This window comes from Mustela erminea, chromosome 10, assembly GCF_009829155.1.
Source record: "Mustela erminea isolate mMusErm1 chromosome 10, mMusErm1.Pri, whole genome shotgun sequence".
NCBI classification, from domain to species: Eukaryota; Metazoa; Chordata; class Mammalia; order Carnivora; family Mustelidae; genus Mustela; species Mustela erminea.
In genome coordinates, this window is record NC_045623.1 from 92,871,920 (window position 1) to 92,899,520 (window position 27,601).

General features: G+C 39.0%; 1 protein-coding gene across 4 annotated transcripts in view; it reads left to right on the forward strand.

Annotated features, from left to right (window-relative positions):
* Positions 1 to 380: 380 nt before the first annotated feature.
* The window catches only part of HNRNPR (heterogeneous nuclear ribonucleoprotein R), a 33,892-nt gene continuing 6,671 nt past the window's right edge, over positions 381 to 27,601 (forward strand). Inside the window, exons 1-8 of one of the 4 annotated variants that reach the window (XM_032361348.1) lie at positions 381 to 529; positions 3,742 to 3,910; positions 6,175 to 6,293; positions 6,938 to 7,045; positions 9,574 to 9,687; positions 21,011 to 21,187; positions 22,788 to 22,923; positions 25,588 to 25,802. In XM_032361348.1, coding sequence (XP_032217239.1) covers positions 3,754 to 3,910; positions 6,175 to 6,293; positions 6,938 to 7,045; positions 9,574 to 9,687; positions 21,011 to 21,187; positions 22,788 to 22,923; positions 25,588 to 25,802 — 1,026 coding nt within the window. In that variant the 5' untranslated portion in view covers positions 381 to 529; positions 3,742 to 3,753. The remainder of the gene's footprint in view (positions 530 to 3,741; positions 3,911 to 6,174; positions 6,294 to 6,937; positions 7,046 to 9,573; positions 9,688 to 21,010; positions 21,188 to 22,787; positions 22,924 to 25,587; positions 25,803 to 27,601) is intronic. The other 3 variants (XM_032361350.1, XM_032361349.1, XM_032361351.1) reach the window with 3 other exon arrangements.

Consider the following 27,601-nt stretch of genomic DNA (forward strand, 5'->3'; position numbering starts at 1 on the left):
GGGAGGGCAGCGAAGGAGCGGGGCCGAAGCGGACAGTAGGGGGCGGGGTTCCGGAGGCGGCCACGCGGCGCGAGGCCTAGCTTTTCGGTCTCGCATCGCCCGCGGACGAGGAGCGAAAAGCCTCGCCCACTCAAGGCCCGGTGCCCCGCAGCCTCGCCTCTCTAACCGGGGCTCCGCCACAGACCCCTTTGTGTTCCTACCCCCGCCCCGGAGGCGCCCCAGCCGGCAGCGCTGACTTCCCTCATTGGCTCAGCCGACGGCTTCATCGATTGGCTCCCCAGTAGTCCAGCGTGAGCCGCTTCTTTCCGCTACTATTGGACGCCCGAGCTGCCTTTCAGGCCGCCGCGCGAGACGATTGCCCGGCCGCTCGGAGTCCCTGGAAGCAGTTCCGGGAAACCCCGCGTGCTGCCGGGATCGCGTCTCTGTCCATGAGGGGGGGAGGGGGTGGCGCGCGCGCCATTTCTAGTCGTTTTCAAAGCGCCTCGCGCTGATTCTCACGGGCCCGGCCGGCGGCCCCAGCTCTGCCCTGGTGAGTCTCGCGCCGGCCCGTGGGGGGAGGGGCCGGGAGCCCCGATCCGACCCGACGGGGCCCAGCCAGGGCTCGGCGCCTTGGCCCCAGTTTCCTTTTCGCTCCGAGGCCCCGGGGTGGGGGTGGGGATGGGCTGGGGGCGGCTTCGGCTTCGTCCGGCCGCGCAGCGGAGGGCCTAGCCCGGCCGAGGCGCCTCCTCGCCCTCGCTCATCCTCCCCCCGCCCCTCCAGCCCCCGGCCGGCGGTCCGGCCCGCCGGGCACCCTCCGCGCGGCCTGCCGGGGACTGCCGTGTTTTTCCCGCCTCCGCCCGCCGCTCCACGCGGCCGGCCCGACCCGCGGCCTCAGACGCCCGCGGCCCCTTCGCTGCTGTCCTCCGGAGCCGCTTCGCGCTCGTCTCGGCCGGCCTAGCCACGAGTGGGATGTGTTGCTGATCGCGACGGGCATGAGGGGGTGGGGTGGGCAGAGGGCGGGATGCAAACCTCGGGTTACCTGAGCCGGGAGAAAACTTTTGTGGGAGCTGGAGCCCGAGGGCCGATTTGTGTAGGAAGCCTCCCTCCCCTCCCCCATTCTGCATGCTGCGAGCCGAGATTTGAAGGAAAAAATGACTACTAGAGGCCGTGAAACTTAGGCTTCAAGCGGCGCCTGAGATGCATAATTCTAAGAATGTCTCAGGCGCACTAAATTGGAAAGGCGATTCTTTTTCTTAAACGGTAGCAGTCGTGTTGCCAAAATGTAAAACTTAAGGCCAAGGGGTTCTTGAAAGCTTCAGTCCTCTCATGCTGACCTGTTTGAGATTTTTGCTGTCCTCAAGAGACTCAATTTATGTCTCATGAGTCAGTCGTAGGATAAGGGCTTGACACTCCTAACCCATGAGATAACCGTTAGTTTTCATTTCGTTGGTTCTTTTAAAGCCCGTCTCTTAATATGAAGAATTTGCACAGAGATGTTCAGAAAAAGTCAGGGAGGGGCTAGTGCTCACTTCCCAAATCTCCCAGCAGCCCTTTAAAATCTTATTTAAATGTTTACTTTTTGCAAAAATGCTTAGATCAAATGACTCCAGTCACAGTATATTTGCTGCATCCAGAAATATGGTTTGGCTGTGTGGCATTGTATTGAACTGACACAAGTTTTAAACGGTCTCATACGACATAAAAGAGGTTTTTAAATGAGCACATTGTATTTGCCTTGAAGAGAGAGGCTTTCCTTGATCAGAAAGGTTTTATTTTCTACAATCTAATTATTTTATTTTATTTTTTTGTTAAAGTTTACAAACTTTTTGACAATATCAACCAATTTCAGAATCAACTTGTAGGAGAACCTTTGCAATGGAATCGTAGTCATAAATATTTCTATCTTGTGCTTAATACACAACTTGTCTTTTTTGCTTTACACATACTTAAAAAAAAATCACCTTAGCAGATGTTCATTGAACTTTCCTGTTAAAAATTTGCTTTCTTTCTGTGACTAATAGTATTCACAGGTGCAATAACTGTTAAGGGTCTTGTGATACTGAGAACTTTTGAGTTCTGATGATCTTATGGTTGTATTTGGGGGTGCGGGAGCGTGGGAAAACAGAACTATATGTTCACAAGGAGATTTTGGACTTCAGGGTGCATCTTTATAGAAATAGGTTGTATTAATCAGTAAACGTATTCATCTTACACTGTAAGTAGTTTCTTGATGAAAAGTGTGCCAGTTTTGAATGTTTTCGTTTTTGTCAGTTCATCAGAATTTGAGGCTTGCCTTGAGAAACCTTTCTCCACCCAAAGTTTAACGAGAATCTGCGTCTGTGTAGACTTTAGTGGGCTTGTATCAAGTCTTAATGTTTTGTAATCCTAAAAAGTCATGATATTGATCTTATTTTCAGAATAACCCTTTCTGCATTTTCCTTCCTTCCTACTATTACCTCGTTCCCCTTGGTCTTTCTCTTTTTCTCATTAACTTCAACTAAGTATCAGTGGACTTTGAAAAGAAAAGAAGTTGTTTTAGGTCAGAAAACGGCACCTGGTGCACCTGCACAGTGGTTTTAAGCCGTATGGAAGTGTGGTTATCTTGCGGGGTTTAGTGCTTTTTAGGAAGCTTGTATTTTCTTTGTAGCTGACTAGGTACCTTGAGGTTCATCAAGAAAAGGAGGCTTCTTCTTGAGATCCATCTTCATGTCCTCTATTTCAGTATTTGTTGCAATGTCTTTATTCTGCTTATTATCTTCATCACATTAACCAGACAAGTGCACTTTAATTCCCTGTCTTTCGAGGCAGTATAGAGACTGGCCTTGTATGGTTTTATTATCTAATCTCTCTCTTCAGGGAGCTGGTCCATTTCAGTACTATATACAGGTTGAACATACAAAATAGTTTGGGTAGGTTAATCTGGGACATCTGACCTAAGTTTACCCTCATTAGGTAATGTTTGTTGAAACTGTTTGGAAGAAGTTAGCCGTCCATTCTTCGATATGTTTTTGCGGCTTTACTGATATGAAAAATTTAATATGTACTCATGATTTTTTTTTTTTAAAGATGCAACCTCAATTATAGCTCACTTTTTATTTTACGTGGACTTAAAACAATCGTTTAGCTTTTAAACTTGGTCATTTTTTCTTTTAAATCTGTGAATGGGAATAGCAAATTAATTTTAGAACAAAAATTAATGTCAAGTTGTGTTTTTTTTTTTTAAGTGAGGCGGAGAGAACCCAAACCACCAGCATGTTGAACTAGAGACAGCAGTGCATTGATCTCACACCTATCCTAGATTTGAAGCAGAACTAGGAAAATTTGAAAGTCCTTAAACCTTGATTAAGTGGTCTGTGGGTGTTCATTCTGTTTCTAAATCAAACTTTTAAAAACTGTGTAAGAATTGAGAGCTGATGGGCTTTTTAGGATTTTGTGGTGATTTGTTGATATGCTTGTCAGGACACAACAGCTGCTTTTGTTAATCAGCAATTCTACCTTCAGTAAATTCAAGCCTTTTTTTTTTTTTTTTTAACCTCGTGTACATGAAGTTCCTTAAAGTTCTAATGCTTCCATGTACATTTTCTATGTTTTTACAGGGTTATTGTTGCAAATTTAGGTCAGATACATCACAAAAGGCATATAATATTATTTTGATAGAGTTTATTAGCAGCATGTATACAAATTAGTTTAGATAAATCATGCATTGTCCTACAAACTAGTTATTTCTGGCTTAATGTAATATAGCTCCTGAATTTTTTCCAGCAGCATAATAAAATGGCTAATCAGGTGAATGGTAATGCGGTACAGTTAAAAGAAGAGGAAGAACCAATGGATACTTCCAGTGTAACTCACACAGAACACTACAAGACACTGATAGAGGCAGGCCTCCCACAGAAGGTGGCAGAAAGACTTGATGAAATATTTCAGACAGGTATAATATGCATTTCTTGTTTCTGACTGGTTATGAAAGTGAGGGCAAACCACTTTGAATTTTATAGATTTTTTTTTTAAGGTTAAATAATACATATTGTTTCTGATCTATGTAGAGCTGAATGTTTGTTACTTTCCCTTCATTGAGGGCATATTGGGTTTGACTTTGATATTCTTATTTCATTATTTTGAAGCCTTCTTAGTGTTGAATATGCAGTCTTAGTTGTTTCAGAACAGTACATCAATTGGTCTTCGATTTACCACCAATTAAAATGTATGTGTCAGCATACCAAATGTTACATTTTTTTTTCTTAATCTAAATCAGTCATCATTTTGCTTTTACTTTTCTACTTTTAGCTTCTTAAAGTGATTGTTAAATTAGCTTAGGTCTGATTAGGTGGCATAATGAGAGGACTGGTTAGACAGTATTGTCTGAAACGAAAATAAATGTCAGACTCCTTGAGAGTTTGTGGCCTGTCTCGTTTCTAATAGACAAAAATCCACATCTCTCCGTAATCTGGAAGTGTTGGTTTGTAACAGCTGCTTTTTAAAAAAATTTCGAAGTCCCATGGATAAGTGCTTAAGCAAATTTGAATATCTTAATATGGTCGGTTGTAAGCGGTTTGAAGTTTTTAAAGAGGGAGAGAAATATTTACCCTTAGGGAGTGTTGTTCATTAATAAATGTGTCCTCCCCCTTTGGGGCCATAGATGGAAACTTTCTTCCTCTGTGTTTTGTGTGCCTATCCAGATTCTGGGAGAGAGAATTGAATGGTCTCACAAATGTGTCTTAAGTACTGTAGTAACAAATATCTGTTTTTTTGTCCTTAAATTTTTTTTTTCAAATCTGAGAAGCTTCGGATAATTTTAGACGTTAAAATGACTTCCGAAAAATGACTCCTGGGTGATGGTTCCATTTGAAAATCAGTCCTCAGGAACTTTCTGTGACATTCTGCCATAGAGAATTGGCAGTGATTTGCTCAGAGATGCTCTCTTGTAGAGAGTGCTTTGTTATTGACAAGAGGCTGATGGTTCGGGTGTAGGGTTGGATTGACAGATGGATTGATGGGTGTCCTCTGAGTTGTGGCTTTGGGTGGTGGTATGGAATTTTGAAGTAAGGAAACTCCAATAATTAGGCATGCTCATTTTGAGCTTTTAAAACAAATCATGGCAACATTTTCTTAAAGTAACTTTACAAATGGCATTACATTTATTTAAAATATATTTACTGTATGGAATAAAGTTCTTTTTCACTTGATCAAAATGGAGTCACTTTTGATGTTCATAGGGACTTGGAGTTTTAATCTGCCAAATATATCCATTTTATGTTGGATCAATTCTGAAATATAGAGAGAAATACAACACAAACTTAACAGACTTACGAAATTACATTTCAAACTGAGTAGATGTTCTGTGTGCAGTTAATATACTACAGTATAGAATACAGTGCAAATATTTTCTGTATAGTTTACTTGTAAGTCCATAGTAAAGTCCTTAATGCCATTTGAGAAAAACAGTCATTATTGACAGTGTTGAGAATGCCACAGCATCTTTAAACCTCAGCTTGACACATCAGAAGAACAAAAAAATGCCTTAAAATATGACTTTCAGAATTGATTAATCAAGCTGCACTTGCATTTGTAGAAGAGTTTAAAATTATGCCTTTCCACATTCTGATTGCAGCAAAGTAGACGCTCAGATAAACAAATGCATTTCATTTTCTCTTTGGTGCTAAGGAGAAAAAGCCTTTGATACCTTTTGGAGAGTGGAAAGAATTATTTAGTTAAAATGGTTTCTCTTTTTTTTCTCCCACCTCTTGTGTGGTTAGCAACAACTACAACAGTCCATATAATTTGAAGCTTGATCCTTGGGGAATACAGTGTATGATTACCACTCTATAAATCAGAATTTATTGTATTAATACTTAATCTGTAGTACACTGTGTATATCAGATTTATCTTCCGAGCCTCAAGAAGGGGAGGGGAAATGGGGCTAGGTTTTTTGTGGGGTTTCTGTGGGATGTGGGGATTGAAATTCATGTTTATAAGAATTGAAATTCATGTTTGACATTTTATCTTCTATTTTCATATTTGTACTCTCGACCTTTTTGTATAGTATTTGTATAGCTGCCTATATGCATATTAAATGAGAATGTAGTTTGTTAGTAATAGTACTGAATATAACTATTCTTGATGAAACATTGATAGCACGGTTTAGGTTATCCCTTTTGTTGCAATAACATTACCCCTTTTCAATTTAATTTGTAGGATTGGTAGCTTATGTCGATCTTGATGAAAGAGCAATTGATGCTCTCAGGGAATTTAATGAAGAAGGAGCTCTGTCTGTACTACAGCAGTTCAAGGAGAGTGACTTATCACATGTTCAGGTAAGGCCACTTACTAAAAATGCCTTTGAATAACTAATGACCTGAAATTACTTTACCATTACTTTTTTTCCTGAAAAGAACAGATTCTTTTTTGTTTGTGACTACCTCTGCTTATATTAAAAAAAAAAAAAAAAAAAAAAGTTTAAAGGGGAAAAAACTCTTTCACAGAAGAGTTCTCAGAAAGTAAAATCTCTCCCCACTTCTTTCCAGTAAGTTACTTTAAAAACTTAAAATCAAAGTCAGGATTTGCTGATGGTTATTAATGAGCTTTTATGGGTTTAGAATATTTCGATTTTAAACAGTTGTGGGTTTATCTGACCCTGTTTTATTATCTTGGAGGAAAATAAAGTAGGTAGGAGGAATAGTTTTGGAATGTTTGGCAAAGTTAGTCCACGTGTATTTGAATATCAACAAATGGAAGACTTGCCAGTGTGGAAGGTAAGCACCCTGAGGTCTTGGCTGTCTTATTGCTGTCTAATCCAGTTTCTGGCACACGGTAACTACTCAGCAAATATTTGTTGAGCGAATAAATGAGTAAATATTTGGTTAAAATTCTCGTCTTTTGAAACTGTAAATTAACTATGTATTTGACCCTTTGATGATTCCTGGTGATTCTTTTTCATTGAATTACTTGTCTATTCTAGAACAAAAGTGCATTTTTATGTGGAGTTATGAAGACCTACAGGCAAAGGGAGAAACAGGGGAGCAAGGTGCAAGAGTCCACAAAGGGGCCAGATGAAGCGAAGATAAAGGTAAAACTGGACTTGGGTCGTTGCAATGGTAATAAGTTGAATGATGAGATTGAATGTTTCTTTTCATGTTTCCTAGAAACAGTTTTCATTGTTCCACATTTTTTTTTAAGCTAGTGTTTTAGAAATGAGATAATTGAAGGAAAATTACACAAGAAGAATTCGGGGGGCAAACATTCAGTTGTATGTTTGGTGGAAAAAAACCTTAATTCAGACCCTTGCCTCATTGTTCTGGCGCTGAAGGATATGTGTTTATTGATGCTTCCACTAATAGCTTTTGAGGTTGACTCAGTCATGTCTCTTAGTTTGGTTTCTTTCTGAGCACTTTATTTCTCTCTCTCTCTCTCTCTCTTTTTTTAAAGAGGTATTTTATAACTGCTTTACTCCTGAATTTTTATTTTTATTTACCTCAGTTTAATTATTTGTAAACTGGGCATAGTAATAGTACCTATTCCCCTAGAGTTGTGAGGATTAAAGGAATTAAGACATGTCAGGTGCTTCGAATAATGCCTGGAATGTAGCAAGAATTGTGTAACTAGCATCAGTTACTGTTATCGTTTAGATAAACTGCTCTGCGAGATAAATACAGGGCTTTTGGTGAAAGATCAGTGAACCTCATTCCTTAGTTAAGGGGCTGTTGATGTTTTCCCACAGCGATAGATTTTTCAAATTGAAGTAGTTATTTTACTTAATGAAGTTGTTTGTATGGTTTTGTTTTAGACAGAAAATAGAACTTGTAGTTTCTGACATGGAATAGTTTACATAGAGCTCCTTTTTACCTTTTTCCCTCATCTGTAAAATGGCATAATTCTTAAATATATTTAAAATAAATACATGAAAATTCCATTTGACATAATAGTTGTTTTAAAAAAAATATATATTGGTGTGTATTGAATAGGCCTATGTTATTTCCCCAAAACTGGGTATTTGCTTTTGATAAGGTATATATTGCACATGTGATATGTGTATATTACATATTAGACAAGTAAAGTTTAAATGTATAAAATGTATATCGTGTGTATATTGTGTTACACGTGTTTCTGTGCTTAAAATTAGAGCAGCTCTTTTTGGGTCAAAGGTAGAAAAATAAAGACCCTAAAGTAACTCCGGAATCCCGGGAGTCCTCTGACCATACTTTTGAAAGCCACTAAACTTGATGTCTGGACTTTCTTGTTGCTTTGATATCCTTTATAGATCTTCATCAGCTTAGGATGGGTTTATCTGGAAGTGGATGAAACTGTCCTTAGTCAAAAATATACCCAATGGCACTTAACCTGCCAAACATAGCCTAGCCTACCTTAAATGTGCTTAGAAAACTTATATTAGCCTATAGTTGGGTAAAGTCACCTCTAACACAAAGCACATTTTATAACGAAGTGTTGGCTATCTCGGGTAATTTGTAAGAGTTCTGTACTGACAGAGAAAAACAGTGGTTGCTATGGATACAGAATGGTGGTTAAATGTATTGGTTGTTTACTCTTGAGATTGAGTGGTTGACTGGGAGCTGAGTCTCCCTGCCTCAGCCCAGCATCACAAGAGTATCGTCCTGCATATGGCTAGCACTGGAAAAGATCAAAAATCAAAATTTGAAGTGTGGTTTCTACTGAATGCATATCACTTTCATACCATCCTGAAGTCGAAAAATCGTAAGTTGAATCATCACGAGTTGGGAGCCATCTAACTTTTAAAACATGAAGTGTAAAAATCTCCTGTTTTTAGGTAGATGACATTTCTTTTTTTCCATTTTGTCTGAGCTGTTGCCTCTCATATAAATACAGACCCTTAAGGGCAAGAGCATTACCTTCTTTTCTACAATCCCTCTTTAGTACCTAATGTTGTGAAGAAGGTTGGTAATCAGGAAACAAAAGGTTTTGTTTTTTGAAACCTGAGAATACTCATTTGGTAATTGCCAAATACTTTGAGTTTGTGTTGTATGAGAAATGGTCTGGTTCTTATAGAGCTTATGATAGAGCAGAAATACAAAAGGATTAAACAAAATAAAGGTTAAATTACTTGACTATAATAGAAATTCACAGTAGGAAGATGTGAGGAATAGTGAATGAGAGAAGCTGCATGAAGAAGGTAGAACTTCTGATGAGAGAACATTTTTTTTTTTTTTGAAAGGAATCACAGGTAGGTAGATGGTATGTAAACGGAACAAGTTAAGGAAAGCTCTCATTGAAGTAGAGGAAAATGCAAAATGAGGACTGCTGCAATACGGAAGTATGGATAGGTATCCTGGGGTCGGCTTATGTCACGTTTGTAATAATCCTTGCCCCATTTTTCTGTTTCTTCATATCAAAAAATCATCGTGTGCTTAGAGATTTAATTTGTGTACAATTCTTTCCATTCATTGTATGGAAAGGAGTAAAATGAAGGGGAACAACACGTGCGAGTGATACCAGTGTGAGTTTTGACATTATTTTACCTAAGCTACATGGCCTATGATGTTGGGATATCCTTTGGAAAAGATTAATATACTGATGTGTGATATAATATTTAAGTGTAAACTGATGTATAATTATCTTTAGGCGTTGCTTGAAAGGACTGGCTATACTCTGGATGTAACCACAGGACAGAGGAAGTATGGTGGTCCTCCACCAGACAGTGTGTATTCCGGTGTACAACCTGGCATTGGAACAGAAGTAAGTGTTCTTCAGCTGTTTGCCGAAATCTTTCCAGTTTGTAAATTATTCTTTCTGTTGTATGATGGGGAAGAGTAGTTGATTCTTTTTAAAGTTTAGCTGTAATTATTTTCTTTGGCTAGCCATTTGCATTTTACTGTAGTCATAAGCAAGGAGAACCATGTGACTAGTAGATGTCCAAACACTCTGTAAAGGAATGTGGAGTTCTTGGAACTGGTTGCTAAAACCATGCAACCAGCAACACACCATTTTAGGTGCTTGGGTTGAAGTTATGAAAGAGAAACATTTGCTTTATTCTGTTTTGTTTTAGGTCAGTAATTCTGAATAGCACTTGTGCTCCCTCCTTGCCCCTACCCCCACCACATAAAGGGTACTCAGTTTTTGCTGAGAGATTTATTTATTTATTTATTATTTAAAAAAAATTTTTTTTTTTAGATTTAATTTATTTATTTGACAGATAGAGATCACAAGTTGGCAGGCAGAGAGGCAGGCAGGAGGAAGCAGACTCCCTGCTGAGCAGAGAGTCTGATGTGGGGCTCAATCGCAAGACCCTGGGATCATGACCTGAGCCGAAGGCAGAGGCTTTAACCCACTGAGCCACCAGGCGCCCCTGCTGAGAGATTTATTGATGGGAGTGGGTCACGCAAGGGAAGGGTATAGAATCAGATAAAAGGTCGAACACATTGGTCTGTCATTGAACAAAGCAATTTCTGCTGCTCCATCTGTGCCTTCATAGAGGTTTTTTTTATATACCTCTATGTTAGATAACTCTAGCCCCTCCCCTTTTTTTAAAAAGATTTGTTTATTTTAGAGAGAGAGCGCACGCAGGGGGGCTTGGGGGTCGGGGGAGGTATAGAGAGGGAGAGCCCCAAGTAGACCCCCATGCTAGTGTGGAGCCTGATGCAGGGCTTGATGTCACAGCCCTGAGATTATGACCTGAGCCAAAACCAAGAGTTGGTCTCTTAACCCCCTGTGCCACCCAGGCGCCCCACCAATTCTGATCCTTTGGTAAAAACTGTGTGCCAAAATATAAATTTACAGCAGGGTCTTTTCTTTCTGGTGTCTTTTCAGGTAGCCAAAAGAATAGTTTGTGAATAAAGACATTACCAGTTAACTTTTTAGATTTATATCAGAAGTAATTCCAGTGTAGTCTCTGTATATAAAATAGAGTTTACGTTCATTGGTCTTTGTTCCCTGAACTGCCTTCAAGCATTATGACAGTTAATATTCTATTTCTTAATATTTAGCAGTATTAAGGAGGACTCTAAGCATCTTTATTTTTCATGATACCTAAATCAGCTGTATATTATTGTTTTGTGTCTCTTTAAAAAAAAAAATTCCAATGTCCATAATTACTGTAGAGTTGGAATTGGACTGTGAGCCATCTAAGTTTGTTCTAGGAGCAAATGTCATGAAATACAGAATATGAGTGAATAGTATTTTTTTTTTTTTAAGATAATTTATTAATGGAGTGCCTGGGTGGCTTAGTTGGTTAAGCATCTGCATTCAGCTTAGGTCCCCTCAGTGGGGAGCCTGCTTCTCCCTCTCCCTCCCCGCCTCCTGCTAACCCTCCTTGTGCACCCTTTCTCTCTGTCAAATGAATAAATACAATATTAAAAAAAATAAAAGATTTTCTTATTTTTAAGTAATCTCCATACCAACATGACACTCCAGCTCAGAACCCTGAGATCAGGAGTCACAGTCTACTGACTGAGCCAGCTAGGTACCTCAAGCCATCCTTCATTTTTAATGTTCTGTTTAGATTGTGAATGCTTTCAAATCTACATTTACATTTTATTAACTTTTTTTTTTTTTTTTTTAAGATTTTATTTATTTGAGAGACACAGCGAGAAAGGGAACACAAGCGGAGAGGGAGAGGGAGAGGGAGAGGCGGGCTTCCTGCCTAGCAGAGAGCCTGATGCAGGGCTCCATCCCAGGATCCTGGGACCATGACCTGGGCCGAAGGCAGATACGTAATGACTGAGCCACCCAGGCACCCCTACATTTTATTAACTTTTGAACAATATACAAATGTAGTTCAGTTTTCTTACTTGAACAGCTATTGTCATAGGTACTTTTTTCCAAATGACTTTAAGTTTTGTTTTCTTACCTTAAACCCTCATATAAAATAAATAAAAAATGTAATTGCTCTTTTGCTTCTTCCTTATTTAGAGGCAGCCTAAAACCACCTCCAAGAGGGAGATACAGTTTGAAAAAGTTATCTATAGTATACCATCCAGCATGTGATATCCTTATTAGTATTTATCAATTATTACATTTGTCTTAATCTTGTTTCTTTAGTTACAAAAACCTTAGGAATAAAAATTAAATCTATATAATATTGTTAATGTTCTTTCCAATGCCCAGTATAGCCTGGTATAAAATTAGTTGGTTGTATCTATTTCATAATTACAAAAATGAACTTTTTTAGCCTGTTAGATTTGTTCTGTTAATGAGCTCATTAATGGAGACTTGTTTTATCTTTGTTTTATATAGATAAGAAAGGAGTTTGTTAGTATTCGTACCATTTTGCTGAAAGCATTTAAACAACTTAATAGGATAAACTATTTTGAGTATCCAGTTAGAAACAAAGTTGGCATCCTAATTGTAAAATATGGTATTCTTTTATATTGTATTGTGTCTTTAGGGGAAAGATGCATTTTCCTGTATATTAGATATCATCGCATATGGCAGATACCTTTGCAGTGAAATCCCTGTATGAGCCTAAGCCACCCCTATCAAGCAGTTTGTTACAACAAAATCTTAGGATAAAGGTTTGGGTTCTTCCCATAAAGTTAAATTCCAAGAGGTTTGGCCTATACCTGTTGAAAATTAAAGTATTGTTTTGTTTTCTTTTAAAGATTTACTTATTTTAGAGAGTATGTTGGGGAGGGGCAGAGGGAGAGAATCTTCAGGCCGGCTCCACGACCCATGAGATCATGACGTGAGCCAAAACCAAGAGTGGGACACTTGACCAACTGAGCTGTCTATGCTCCCCTAAAATTAAAGTTTTTAAAAATTCAGAAAAATAGGTTTTTAACATATTGGATTACTGATTTAATAAATAAATTGGTTTTAGTTGGTGTCATTTTTGATGCTATGAGGTTTAAGTTTTTGTTCTTTTATGTTTCACTATAGTCATTAAAAATTTTAGCTCTTGATTGAGGAAGTTGAAATTAGGGTCAGTGCCTGAGTCTGACAGTATTAAAATTAAGTTATGAGAAGAGTGAGGTTTTTGTCTTGGTAAAATCTATTGTAAATTAACCCTATAAAGGAGCACTCCTTTGCATTGTTTCTAATCATTGTCCTGAGATAAGAAAGATAGGTATTAATTTTGAAGGGTGTTTTTTAGTGTGTCTGGGCCCTCAGATGCAGTCTGGTTATAGTATCTTTGTGTTCCTCAGCTGGCATTGTAAAACTGTTTAGGGAAACAGCCTCTGTTTTCATTAGTTTCCATGATAATAAGGACTTACCTTTTTAAAGAGCACAGCAATGGTGTTTTGTAGAGGAATTACTAATGGAGGTGTTAGAGAACCAGTGTATTTAACAGAGATGTAAAAGTATATGACTTAGTAGTATCTGAATTGAATTATGTACAAGGAAAAGCTGCTGTGTTTGCAAAACAGCAAATAGGAGCAGGATAATGGAAGAGCCCTAGCAGATACTCAAAAGACTGTGTTGCACTGCCTGTTAACTCTGTTCCTTCCAGAGCCTCAAAGGACTTTTTCTCTGTTACTGTTGAAGTATTTGATGGTTGGGTAGTAGACAGCCAAAACATTTTTCAAGTCTTGATGCTTAGTGAGTAAAGAAAGAACTGGTTGTTAACGATATTCATTACATTCTGTTTGTTTGTTTTTGTTTTTTAGATTTATTTATTTATTTGACAGACAGAGATCACAAGTATGCAGAGAGGTAGACAGAGGAAGAGGGGGAAGCTGGCTCCCCACTGAGCAGAGAGCCTGATGTGGGGCTCGATCCCAGGACCCTGAGATCATGAGATTATGACCTGAGCTGAAGGCAGAGGCTTAACCCACTGAGCCACCCAGGCGCCCCCATTCTATTGGTTCTGATGGGGGCAGTGGGCAGGGGACGCTAACCTGCATATGCCTGAGTGCTTACTCTGAACAGTTCCTGTGGGTCCATAACGGCTCAGGGACTAACAAGTTAATAAAAGGAAAACATTTCTATTTCATTTTAGTTAATTAAAAATTGAGCTTAGAAACTTATAAAGGAATGATCCCTAGTTTTAAATACTGTTTATTTTTAGCCTTTTTAAGTTACTTAAATGTCCTATGTTAAACTGATCTTGAAGTGAAGCCAGCTCCTGCTTCTCAGTAAATCAGTATTTTTAGCCTGTTTCTTTTTGGATCCCATTGATTATCATATTGGGAACTTTGTTGATCACAGATTTGTTGATACTTCTTCTAAAGTAAAAACAATTCTTACGGAAAATCTGTAAGTTGGACTTCTGACATTCAAATGATACTTCAGAGTATGAGGAACTTGGCTCCTATGAATCTTGTATGTAAAGTGATCAGTCATTAAATTCTGAAAATATAGGTTTTTCACTTTTCACTTGCTTAATGAGGCAAACCTGTCTATTCTAAAAATACAGGCACAAGTGTTACATAAGTAATGTAATAACCTGGCACTTCGCTTCCTCACTGAACTGTGTGTCAGGTGTATTTTCACAGTGCCACTTTCTGTGCTCCTTGCTTTATGTGTTTTTGTAACGGGTATGGAAGAAATAGGGATAGTGAACAATCTAATTATGAAGCACCATTGCTTTATGTTAATGGAAATAATAGGAACCAGAATTTGCTTCCCAGAACACATTTTAAATGTTCAAATACAAATACCTTCAAATACATAAACACTGTCTGACTGGGCCAGAGACCTCAGCCGCACCAAAAAATATATTTCAAAATGAATACCAATTATCCTTCTATATATTTTTTTGTCTCAGGACATCTTTTTTTTTTTTTAAGATTTTATTTATTGGGACGCCTGGGTGGCTCAGTTGGTTAAGCGGCTGCCTTCAGCTCAGGTCATGATCCCAGCGTCCTGAGATCGAGTCCCACATTGGGCTCCTTGCTCAGCAGGGAACCTGCTTCTCTCTCTGTCTCTTCCTGCCACTCTGTCTGCATGTGCTCGCTCTCTCTCTGACAAATAAATAAATAAAATCTTTAAAAAAAAAAAAAGATTCTATTTATATATTGACAGACAGAGATCACAAGTAGGCAGAGAGGCAGGCAGAGAGAGGGGGAAGCAGGCTCCCCGCTGAGCAGAGAGCCCGATGTGGGGCTGGATCGATGACCCTGGGATCATGACCTGAGCCAAAGGCAGAGGCTTGAACCCACTGAGCCACCCAGGTGCCTGGCTCAGGACATCTTTTATCCACAGTTTTTTTTAGTGCTGTGCCCCATTAATGAATGGTCATTTATAGGATTGATAAACTGAGGCTGATGAGAAGCCGGCAGATTCTCTGGATATCTTGAAGGCACATCTAACAGGGTTTATTGATGAGTGGGATATGGGAGTATGAGAGAAAGGAGCCAAGGATGACTTCAAGGCTTATGACCTGAGCAGCTAGAAGGATGGAGTTGCCATGGATTAAAATGAGGACTGCTGTAGAGAAGGGCAGATTAGCAGATTGAAAGATCGTAATTCAGTTCTGGACATGTTAAGAGTTAGAGGTCTCTTAGACCTCTGAGTGGAGCTGTGTTGAATGAGCAGTTGCTTCTGTAAGCCTGGAATTCAGGGAAAGGCTTTGATTCCTTTGGTATCACCAAGGAAGTGTGTGTAGCCAGACTAAAGGTCTAAAATCTGATCCCTGCAGCCCTCTACATTTAGAGATTGGGGAGATGAGAAGGAACTAGTAAAGGGATCTGAACAGAAAGAACCAATGAGGTAAGAAAAAAATCAGGGGTGTCGTATCCTAGAAGTCCAGTGAAGAGTGTTTTCATAGTAGGAAGGTGGTCAGTTACAACAAACTTTCCAAGTGAGACAAGGACCATGAATTGACATTTGATCCTGGCAACAGGGATGTCATCAGTGACTTTGTCAAGAATAGTGGTGAAAGCCCTATTTGGAGAGGATTAAAGAGAGTGGGAGGCAAGGGATTTGAGATAGCAAGTACCTACAGCTCTTTTGAGCAGTTTTGCTGGAAAGGGTAGCAGAGAAATGGGACAGTAACTGGAAGGTGTGTTGTAGTCAGGATACATCCTTTTTTCATTTAAATTTTAAGTGTGATGCCCGACCGACAGAGCCATCCAGGGGCCCCTAAAAAAAATTTTTTTTTAAGTGACAAATTACGATCATTAGTGTGCTGATGATCAAATTGTTGTCTTTGAGTGGAAGAGAAGGTGTGGGACCTAGTGTATAAGTTAATAGCATGAGGTCGACGTTCATTTGAACATTCATCAAAGATGAACAGCTAGTGGCGCACCTGAGTGGCTCAGTGGGTTAAATAAAGCCTCTGCCTTTGGCTGAGGTCATGATCCCAGGATCATGAGATCGAGCCCTGCATCAGGCTCTCTGCTCAGCAGGGAGCCTGCTTTCTGCTTCCTCCTCTCTCTCTGCCTTCTTGTGATCTCTGTAAAATAAATAAAAATCTTAAAAAAAAAAAAAAAATGAGCAGCTAATATGTTCCAGGCACTGTGTTCAAGCTGGGAATAAAATGAGGAACGAGATTTGGGCTCTTTGCTCACATGGAAATTGAATCCTCTGGATGATGTTATTTCCAGATGAAGATACTGAGACTCGCTGATTAAGAAACTTGCTCAAAGTAACTAAAAGGTAGATCTGAACCCAGTATAACTTTTCTTTTTTAAAGATTTTATTTGTTTATTTGGTAGAGATCACAAGTAGGCAGAGAGGCAGGCTCCCTGCTGAGCAGAGAGCCCGATGCGGGGTTCGATCCCACGACCCTGGGATCGTGACCTGAGCCGAAGGCAGAGGTTTTAACCACCGAGCTACCCAGGCACCCCATGAACCCAGCATAACTTAAAACTTAACTATTTCTGGGCGCCTGGGTGGCTCAGTGGGTTAAAGCCTCTGCCTTCGGCTCGGGTCATGATCCCAGGGTCCTGGGATCGAGCCCCACATCGGGCTCTCTGCTCAGCAGGGAGCCTGCTTCCTCCCCTCTCTCTGCCTGCCTCTCTGCCTGCTTGTGATCTCTCTCTCTCTCTCTGCCTGCCTCTCTGCCTGCTTGTGATCTCTGCCTGTCAAATAAATAAATAAAATCTTAAAAAAAAAAAAAAATTAACTATTTCTCACATTCTCCCTGCCTTTGAGCTATCAACCTATTACTCCATGCTGCCATCATCCCTAGTCTGGATTGCCTTGTGAACCCGACTGGGCAGCCTGTTTCTCCATACAGTTCATCTGCTGCCTGGCTGCCAGTCCCTTGGAACATGTCATATCTAGTCACTTGTCTGCTCAAAACCCTCTGCTATCTTCCCAACAGAACTGGAATAAAATGTAAACTCCTAACATGGTTTAACTTAATCTGGCCCCTGTTCTCTCTTTCCCAACTTTTCTTCCAGTTGCTGTCATGTTTGCTCTTCATCATATATGTTAAGTGTGCTCCCATCTTTCTGTAGTGTTCTTTACCTTGGATTGCTCCTTCCTCAGATTCCCCCCCCCCCCCCAGATTTTTACTTAATTTTCTACCTTAGGTCTCAATTCAAACTTAACCTTTTTAGGGAGACTCTTCCAATTAAAACACTCTTCCTCATTTATTCCCTTTGCTTGCTTTTTTTTTAGCCTTTAATACCTCTTGAAAGCATATATATATATATATATATATTTTTTAAGTTTTTATTTATTTATTTTGACAGAGAGAGAGAGAGAGATAATAAGTAGGCAGAGAGGTAGGCAGAAGCAGGCTCCCCACCAAGCAGAAAGCCTGATGCAGGGCTTGATCCCAGGACTCTGGGATCACGACCTGAGCCGAACGCAGAGGCTTTAACCCACTGAGTCACCCAGGCGCCCCTCATATATATATTTTTTAACCTTTGTCTTTATCAAGTGTGTAAACCTCGTGAATGCTTAGACCTTGTTTGTGGTATTCACTGTATCTCTAGAACTTAGAAAAATACATGGCATATGAGTTGAAGGTATATTGAATTCCCTGTCTCACGAAGAGTTTGGAGAAGTTCTATGAATAGGTTGGAAGTCAGTTCTGTAGGCTAGGTATTATTTATTGGAACAACTCCAGGCCGATACGTAGAAGTTTAGTTGGGTATGGATAGGAATGGAAGGGATTCAAAATAGCTGAGATTTTTGTTTATTGAAAGTATTATTTCTTTGGTCATCTTGGGGGCTGGAGGGAGCAGCAGAAATTATGTTACTCAAGAAAAATGAGGAAAATAGAAGGAAGTGGTTGACAAGGGTGGGTTTTACTCATTTTGATTTTTGGAAAAAAACATTTGTTACAAATCTTGGGGCGCCTGGGGGGCTCAGTGGGTTAAGGCCTCTGCCTTCAGCTCGGGTCATGATCCCAGGGTCCTGGGATCGAGCCCCACGTCGGGCTCTCTGCTTGGCGGGGAGCCTGCTTTCCCTTCCTCTCTCTCTGCCTGCCTCTCTGCCTTTTTGTGATCTCTGTCTGTCAAATAAATAAAATAAAATCTTAAAAAAATATATCTGTGACCGAATATTTAGAAAATATAATTAAAGGAAAAGAATAAAATTAGAACAGTTTTCTCATGCATTGATAAATCACTATTAGTATTATTCACATCCACAGTCATTCATATCTATAGATACATCTATATTCATTAGGACAACCAATAGGATATGCTTCCAAATGCAGTTGGAAGTATAAAATTAGGTCTTAGGATGTACGTGTGAGAGATGACTGTATAGATATAGACTGGGAAATGGATATGATCTTTGGAAGTGAAGGAAGCACAGGGAAGATGAGATAGAGCCATAACTTTGGGAACATGCAGACTGTTACTAGGTGAATAGAAGAATCACCATGGAAAGGATAGAGAAAAAAAGGTAAAAAGACCAGTGGAGAATTCTAAAAATTGAAGGGAAGAGAATTTTTAGGAGGCAGCAACACCAGTGTTACCGCTTACCAGGAAGGCAAGATGAGAGTGAGGAAAAAAAGACTTGAATTTAGTTGTTTAAAATCCATTAGTGAATTCCATTTGGGGATTCAGCTTAGTGTTAGAGGAAGAAGTCAGTGTTGTAGTTAAAGAGAGAGCGTAGATGCCAAGGGCTCTCCAGAGTGAGTTTTTGTTAGAAATATAGTTCTGTAGGGATGTTGCACCGATAATGCCTTAGATGTGTTAACGCTTCGTAGCTGCACAGTACTAAGGATATGGTAGATGGGTTGATTAACTGCGTGAGTGAAATAAAGTAGACATGGCCATGTGTTCAAAGCATTTGAAAGTGCTTGAAAGATAAATGGGTAAATATTCTTTGTTTGCATATTGTTTTGTTACGGAAGATTTGGCATGTTTGGAAGGATGTACTTAGCAAAATAGGAGAGTCAAAGAAAAGTTTGCAGTTATTTCCAGGAGAAGGTGGTGTGAAGAAATGGGCTCTGTTATGGTTAGGAAGTTAACCTTGGAAAGGAAATAAAATCTCTTTTTCTGAGGTATGAAGAAGGAAAGAATTTAGGAAAGACTATGAGAAAACCACTGACCTTCCCACATGCCCTCCTTGGATGACTTAGTGAATGAGGGTTGGAGACTTTAAGGAGACAGAAGAACTGAATAGCTCTTGTGTGAGAGAATTATGCTAGGGATTCAAAAGAAGTTTTATCAGACAGCTGTGAAGGTATTTTGAAAACGATTGTCTTAGCCACAGTTATAGAGCTTAACTTCAGAAACAATATCCAGTAATAATTTGGGCATCTTTTGGATTGCTGTTTCATTATTCAAGTCATTTTTCAGAATGTGAAATGTTGATGTAGATGAGTTTCACTAGAAAACTCATCTCTAGGAACGCCTGGGTGGCTCAGTGGGTTAAGCGTTTGCCTTTGGCTTAGGTCATGATCCCGGGATTCTGGGATCCTTGCTCAGCAGGGAGCCTGCTTCTGCCTCTGCCTGCTGCTCGTCCAGGTTGTGCGTGCTCTCTGTCTCTGACCAATAAAACCTTTAAAGAAAAAGAAAGAAAATTCATCTCAAATGCAGACGCTGACTTACCCTTTAAGGCTGCATGTGAAGGCGTCTGGTTGACTCGGTCAGTTAAGTGTCTGACTCTTGGGTTTTGGCTCAGGTAATGATCTCTGAGGGTCATGAGATCGAGCCCTGTGTCTGGCTCCCTACTCAGTGGGGAGTCTGCTTGAAATTCTCTTCTTCTCTCTCAAATAAATAAATGCATCTAAATAAGGACTGCATGTGGATTGCAAATGTTTTAATGTACAAGATTGTCTTTATTGTTGCCTTTGTGGTAGAAGCTTGAAGAAATTGTGGTCTAGTATTAAACATTGAGAAAGTTTTTGATTGTTTAACATATTTATAATAATTTAATCCTTATTACATAATTTTTGTAGTAATTATTTTAAGATTTTATATATAACATATATATATTTTTTAAGATTTTGTTTATTTGAAAGAGAGAGACCTAGTGAGAGAGGGAACACAAGCAGTGGGAGAGGGAGAAGCAGTGTTCCTGATAAGCAGGGAGCTTAATGCGGGGCTTGATCCCAGGACACTGGGATCATGACCTGAGCTGAAGGCAGAGGCTTAACCCACTGAGCCACCCAGGCACCCCCCCCCCCCAGGATTTATATGTTTGAGAAAGAGAGAGAGCGCGCATGAGGGGTGGAGGGGCAGAAGGGAAGAGAAACTTAAGCAGGCTCCACGCTGAGCGTGGAGTCCATCACAGGGCTCAGTCTCACGACGCTAAGATCATGACCTGAGGGGAAGTCAAGAGGCGGACGGTCATTGACCGTGCCACCTAGGCACTGAGAGTTGAGAAAACTTGAGAAAGACCACTTTAATATTTATTAAATTACTGTTTTTACAAAAATGCTGATATCGTATTTCCCAAAGATACATACATATATCCTTTATTCTGTGTTTTTGTGAGAAAAAGAGAAACTATAAAAATAAACAATTCAGAGGTATTTTGCACACGCTTACTAATCATTTTCGTTTTTCAGTATAGAATATTATTCTGTGTTAATGACCATTGGTCATTGTAGTAAACATTAGGGTTAACTCCTAATGATTCAAATTGTCTTCATTCCTCTTTAACCATCTTTGTGCCCCTAGCTTCTTAGAAGAAGAGTTGTTGGGCTTTGTGGCTCTAAAATGCTTATATTGGGATTCTAATACAGAGATTTGGTTTTTTTTCCCCCCAGGTTTTTGTAGGTAAAATACCAAGAGATTTATATGAGGATGAGTTGGTACCCCTTTTTGAAAAGGCTGGTCCCATTTGGGATCTACGTCTTATGATGGATCCGCTGTCTGGTCAGAACAGAGGGTATGCGTTTATCACCTTCTGCGGGAAGGAGGCTGCACAGGAGGCCGTTAAGCTGGTATGTGATAAACACCCACTGTCTGGCGGCGGATTGGACCGCCTCAATTAAAAATGTTCGCAGTTAACTTTGTTTCGTTTTCTTTGGTTTTTCCTCTGCATGGTTAGATGTTGATAAAGTTGATATGTGACCTTTGCTCTATTTTTTTCTGATGATAAAAGTAAAAAAGACTGAAAATACCCAAGAAATAATGTGTTTGAGAAAGTCTCCCATAATTCTGTTACTTACTAGATTGGTTAGTATCTAAAGTTTCATTTGAATATTTGGCTTCTGCCGTTCTCTCTTTGGATTTTAGGCAAAAAAAGATGTGAATTGTTACTATTAAACTTCAGGACAAGATTCTTAAAAATGTAATGAAGGCTGGGATGGATTCTGGGGGACATAACTGGGTGACAGTGACTTTTAGGACACAATTCAGGAAATGATCTGAGACTTTTATTTTTATCACAACCTAATCATACAATTTATTGTCTGAGTATATGCCTGTTCTTCTCTGTATTTTGTTTTCAGACCCTCCAGTCTTCTCTGTCTTCAGTCTTTCTTCTTTTTTTCTATTTTGTAGCCCATCTTCTGTAATCTAGTAATTTTCTTTTACCCTTTGTATGTAGTAATCAATAGTACTGCTGTAGTAGTAGTAGTTGTAACAGTTCTGCATATGAGAAATATCTTCTTACCTGTGTTGGTACACCCATCTCAGGAACTTAAAATAACCATGTCATTGTTTCTGCATGCTCTTTCCAGACATTTAAAAGCCTCACTTAGTCTAGTTCCAGGCCTTCTGGAATGGGTACCTCTTTCACCAGGGCTTTTTGTTCTATTAATCGCTTTTAAATTAGTTCCATTCTAGCTTGACCCAGATTTTAGTTTTTATTAAGAACTTTTCCTTCCAACATGTTTTTATTGAAAAAATTTCAAAGCTTCATTTCATTAATTTTTGGCAACCTATAGGTGATTTTTATTTTTTAATAATCATGTATCTTTTAGTAGGCTAATGGGTAAGTAATGTTAAAGTCAAGGAATCTGAAGTTTATCAAAGAAACTATCTTCATAGTGATTTAAATAAAGCCTTTAAAAATTTCCTATCATTTCATATAATTTTGAAAGTATTGTATTTGCTGTGCAGTTTAAAACTTTTCATGTTTCGATTTAGAATACTGTGTTTTGTTTAGAATATGAAATTCTTCTGAATTTCTTCTTATTGATTATACTTAGTTGTTAACTATTGTTTTGCTTTTGGCTTATCTGTATCTAATTTTATCTCCAAGGATCCTGAATGATCAGTCTTGGGTACTTTTTCTGAAATTCTCTGGAAAATTTTCCAGATAGATAACATTGAAATATGACATAAGGTATTTTAAAAAATAGTGAATAACTCGGTCCTTTATATCCAGAAGAGCAGTGAAAATTAACAAAACCAAACTAAGATGAGAGACTGTAACAAGTTTTAAAATACACATTTTTATAATGGTAAGCGTGAGGGAACTCGGTGAGTTTGTGAAGCGGGAAGTGTTTGACCTTATATTGTTGAGTTTTTTAGAGTGAGACAATTGTCCTGAGTTTGGGATGGTTGTGGGGTATCTGGTTCTTTTCTTCCTTGCAGTGTGACAGCTATGAAATTCGCCCCGGTAAACACCTTGGAGTGTGCATTTCTGTGGCAAACAACAGGCTTTTTGTTGGATCAATTCCGAAGAATAAGACTAAAGAAAACATTCTGGAAGAATTCAGTAAAGTCACAGGTAAAACAAAAATGTATTTAGTAGAAGTTAGTTTTGGGAAATCTGTGGTGCTATTTATAAGTACCAAGAAAGAGAAGTGTATATTAATCTAAAAATGCAAATCTTCAGTGTTTAAATTGCCTCCTTTCTGCTTTACAGTAGTTTGGTCTAAGCATGTTCCCTTATATCCTTAATTTCTTGGAATGTTCCCTTACTTCTGTGCCTTCATTGCTCCTTAGCTTTTGCCAGAGTCTTTGCCTGGTAGCCCTTCAGTAAAGGCTTCCCAGCATTCAGCGTGCTTTAGGGCCAAGAGGCTGGGAGTTTTTCTCCTCCTCCTCCTCCTCCTCCCTGTTGCCTTGTCTAGAAATTTCCGATTCTAAATCCATAGAATTGATTGAGAAGTACATTTTACATCACAGGTCTGTATACATTTATAACTGAAACAAAGTTCAACAAAACTTGTAATTTCACTTATTTTACATGATTTTAGTGTTATCTTTCCTGTTCCATTTCATTTGTCTTAAATATGGGTAAAGATAAACTCAGTCTAGCTATGGTTTAAAAAACACTGATTTAGACCATTACTTCCCCTCATAAAAGCCATGGTTTTTTGTCCTCCAGATAAACCGTCCTTTCTCCTCCCTTGATGCTGTCATCCGTTGTTCGTCTCGATTCAGTCTTTCATTAATTGAAGATTGCTTTTGGCTCAGAGTCTTTCTCTTCTGCCCTAAGTTGACTTATTTTTGTAGTACCTTTAACATGTACACAGATGACCGTCCAGGCCCCTAGCCTCCTAGTTTCATGACCACCTCATTTCCAGTTCTCTATTTCCGCTCCCCCCACATCCTGATCATGTTCTGGATCTTGCTGCCAGAAATTCTGCCCACTCCAAAGTCTTGATTTTCTAGCGTTCTACTTTGTAACCACTGCCACTCTCCATCACACTTGTGTTGGTCACATGCTCCAAATGGCGCAGTTCTTTGCCCTCATCACTTTATTACCTTTCGGCTCCTTTCTGGCTTCTTACCGTGTATTCATTCCTTCAGCAGGTGTTTGTCCAGTGCCTGTTAAAGCGGTGGCATTGTATTATGCGCTGGGATACAGTGGTGAATAAGATCTGTTTTCTGCCCTTGTAGAGCTTACATTCTGGGAAAGGAGTAACACAAAAAACTAAAGAAATATTTACACATTGTGGTAAGCACTGAGAAGAGCAAAATAAGAGATACTTAGCTAGAGAATAGCTATTATCCCCGTTTTGATGTTTATGGAAGGCTTTTCTGATAACATGACATTTCGGGCAAGACCTGAAGAATGAGGAGGATGTAGCAGACAAAGAACAGAGGACTGTGCATTCCAGCAGAACAACACATGCCAAGTCTCCGAAGCAAGAAAGATCTTGGTGTATTGTAGGAACTGAGAGAATGCCAGTGTTGTTAAAATTACTGTAGAATTAAGGGTAGAATTAGATGAAGTAGGCAAAGCTTTTGTGGACCTTATAAGAAGTTCAGATTTAATTTTTGTAGAATGAGAAAGTGTTTAAAGATCTCAAGCAGGGAGTAACATCTGTTTCATGTTTACGGAATATTATCTCTACTGCCATATGGGTAATGGTTTAGAGGGGCTTAAGAGTAGAAGTTAATCAATTAGTTGAGGCTATTACAGTAGTTTGGATAGAAGATTGGACGAGGGTAATAGCTGTGAAGGTGGAAAGAAGTAGATGGGCTCTGAATTGAGTAGGGGAGTAAAGGAAAGAAAGTAAAGGAAGGAAATCAAGAAAGAGTCAAGTTCTGGCTTGAGAACCAGGAGATGGTCCTATTTATTAGATAGGGAAGTAGAGAAGACACATTTGGGGAGTGGTAACTGATTTTGGACATGCTAAATTTGACATGTCTTTAAGTCTGGATTAGAAATAAAATGTAAGCATTCTTAAGGATATAGATAGCTTCTAAAAGTACAGACTAGCTGATACTACCTAGAAACAACATATGTGGAAAGATGAGAACACAGGACTAAGACCGGAGGGACGCCAATATTTAGCAATCATTTTTTTTTTTTTAAGATTTTATTTATTTGTTTGAGAGAGAGCATGAGAGATTCAGCATGAGCTGGGGGTGAGGGGCAGAGGAAGAGGGAGAGAGAAGCAGACTCCCCGCCGAGCAGGGAGCTTGACGTGGGGCATGATCCCAGGACCTCGGGACCATGGCCTGAGCTGAAGGCAGACGCTTAACAGAGCCACCCAGGTGCCCCAGCAATCATTTTCATTCTTGGTAAAAGCAGTAACTTTTAAGTTAGAGCCAAGGATGATTTTTGGTCATGATTACTTGTTTGAATGTAAATTCCTTTGAATTTATATCAGTAATTTGGTTTTTAAATTCCTTGGTTTCGTAAATTGTAAGGTCTTGTTATAGCAAACACTCTAAACCATGGTATCATGTTCTATATCAGAATACAGTAACTGGACCTGTTGCTTATGGCTGTACCCTCAGGACCCTGAAAAATTTAAAAAGGAACGTAAAATACTGTTTCACAATCCATATCTAACAATGCTGATTTAATTGTCTACTAGGTAATTAGGGAATCATTTTGAGGCTTCTTCAATATTTTTTGCTCTTCGGCAAGTGGATTTAGGTCTGCCTGACCGCTAGATGTGTGGTGGATGCTTTTGGCTTATATATCTGGCTGTTGGTTTAACAGAGGGTTTGGTGGACGTTATTCTCTATCATCAACCCGATGACAAAAAGAAGAATCGGGGGTTCTGCTTCCTTGAATATGAGGATCACAAGTCAGCAGCACAAGCCAGACGCCGGCTGATGAGTGGAAAAGTAAAAGTATGGGGAAATGTAGTTACAGTTGAATGGGCTGACCCTGTGGAAGAACCAGATCCAGAAGTCATGGCTAAGGTAAATGCAGTTGCTTGGGATGGGGGTGAGATGATTATTTAAATTTTGTACTCCGATAAAGCTCAACTTTTAAAAGTTATATGATAAATACAGTTTATAGCTCTTGATCTTAATTCTAGAATCTGCTTTAATACCAAACTTAACAGTCTGTCTTGGTATCTAGAAATTACTGTTAATCATCCTTTTTCCTGGAGATTAAATGTGCAAAAGGAACTGAAGTGAAATTGGTTTAAGTATGGCCATCAGCCTTGAGAATTTGTTCAGTGCTAGGAGCTAGGAAGGAGACAGAGTTTTAAAAAAAGAGGTCTTATTGAATATAGACAGAAGTAATGTTTTTTGGAGATTATGAATTGCAGTCTTCATTGACCATAGTAAGACTTTTATTACATGGCTTTTGATAATTTATTTAGATTTATAGCTGATTTTTCTATTTCTTTTTTTTAATTTAATGATTAAGTTCCCTTAAGACTGTTGTCTCCATGAAGAAAGGCAGAGGGTTATCATGTTTGCTCTTGTGTGGTGGTGGCAAAATATGCATGGCAGATCCTGTGTAGGCCCTCACTTTCCTCCTAAGCCTTATACTTCTGTTGCCATGATCCCTGCCTGGTAAATAATGGTGCCATGAGGCTTGATTGTTAGGCTTTCCCTTCGGGTGACTGCTGGAATTGAAGGGACTCATCAGAGTTGCATCTCTGCTGATCTTAGTGAATTTCTGAGTATTTTGGTGTGTCTCTTCCCTTCTTGGTGAGGCAGCAACTCTGTAATGACCATAAATTGGTAGTTGAATTCTCCTAGACTGGGAAATCTTCCTCTAAAGCTTTTTATTCCAGGTTTTGAGCAAGTCATCTTCACTCTAATTAGTTTGGAGGAGAGCCCCAGTTTATACTTGCATGAACAAGTTTTATAGGCAAAGTCGTCTTTGGGTTAGAGAAGAACCACAGAGAATGAACCAGAGAGGCTCTCAGATGTGCTGCTCAGTGTCCTTTTCTTGTATTCCTTGAATGGATTTGTGTTAAGGAAAGGGACTGGGAATTTAAATAGCTCTGATTTTTTTTAATTTTTATTTTTTACTAACTTGATTTTAATTCCATTTGTTTCTTCTAATACAATTAATTGTGACTTTGGGCAAACCTATTGAACTTGGATGTCCTCTATTTTATTAGAGTTGAATAAATCTCTTAAGCATCCTTACACTTTGGAACTGCCTTGTAGAAACAGTAGAGTTTGTATTGCTTTTTCTGTAAAAACATGTTTAAAATAGCAGTATAGATATATTACACATTATAAGAGGTGAATAAAATTCACAGAGAATCTGAAGGTAGTTTGGCTGGTGATTTGTTCAACACTTTTCACATACCTCTTAATAACCTTTTAGATTGAAGTGCATCCTAAACTTTATAGGGTTTCTAGGAACTATTCTTCCTAGATCATAAACAACATTCAGAATGAAAAAGAGGACTCTATAAACTTGAGTAACACCGACTGAGTAAATTTGATTGACTAATATTGATTCCTTTATTGTTTTCTAAAGTGGAGGGTGGGTGCTCTACCCTTCTGCTGTTAACATTATCAGTGTTCTAATTCATTTAAGATTTTTTTGCCAAGTTGGGTCAGTTTTATAATCAACCGAAACCTAAGAGCCTATATTTCTTAAAGGGACTTTTTTCTGTTGAATGTTTTAAACAAACTTTCAACGAGTAATTTTTATATCGTATGTTTTGGTTTCATCTTGAAAAAGAAAAAAAGATCTGTGTTGAGTTTAAAAAAAAAAAAAAGAACCAACTGAGGCCTGCATAATG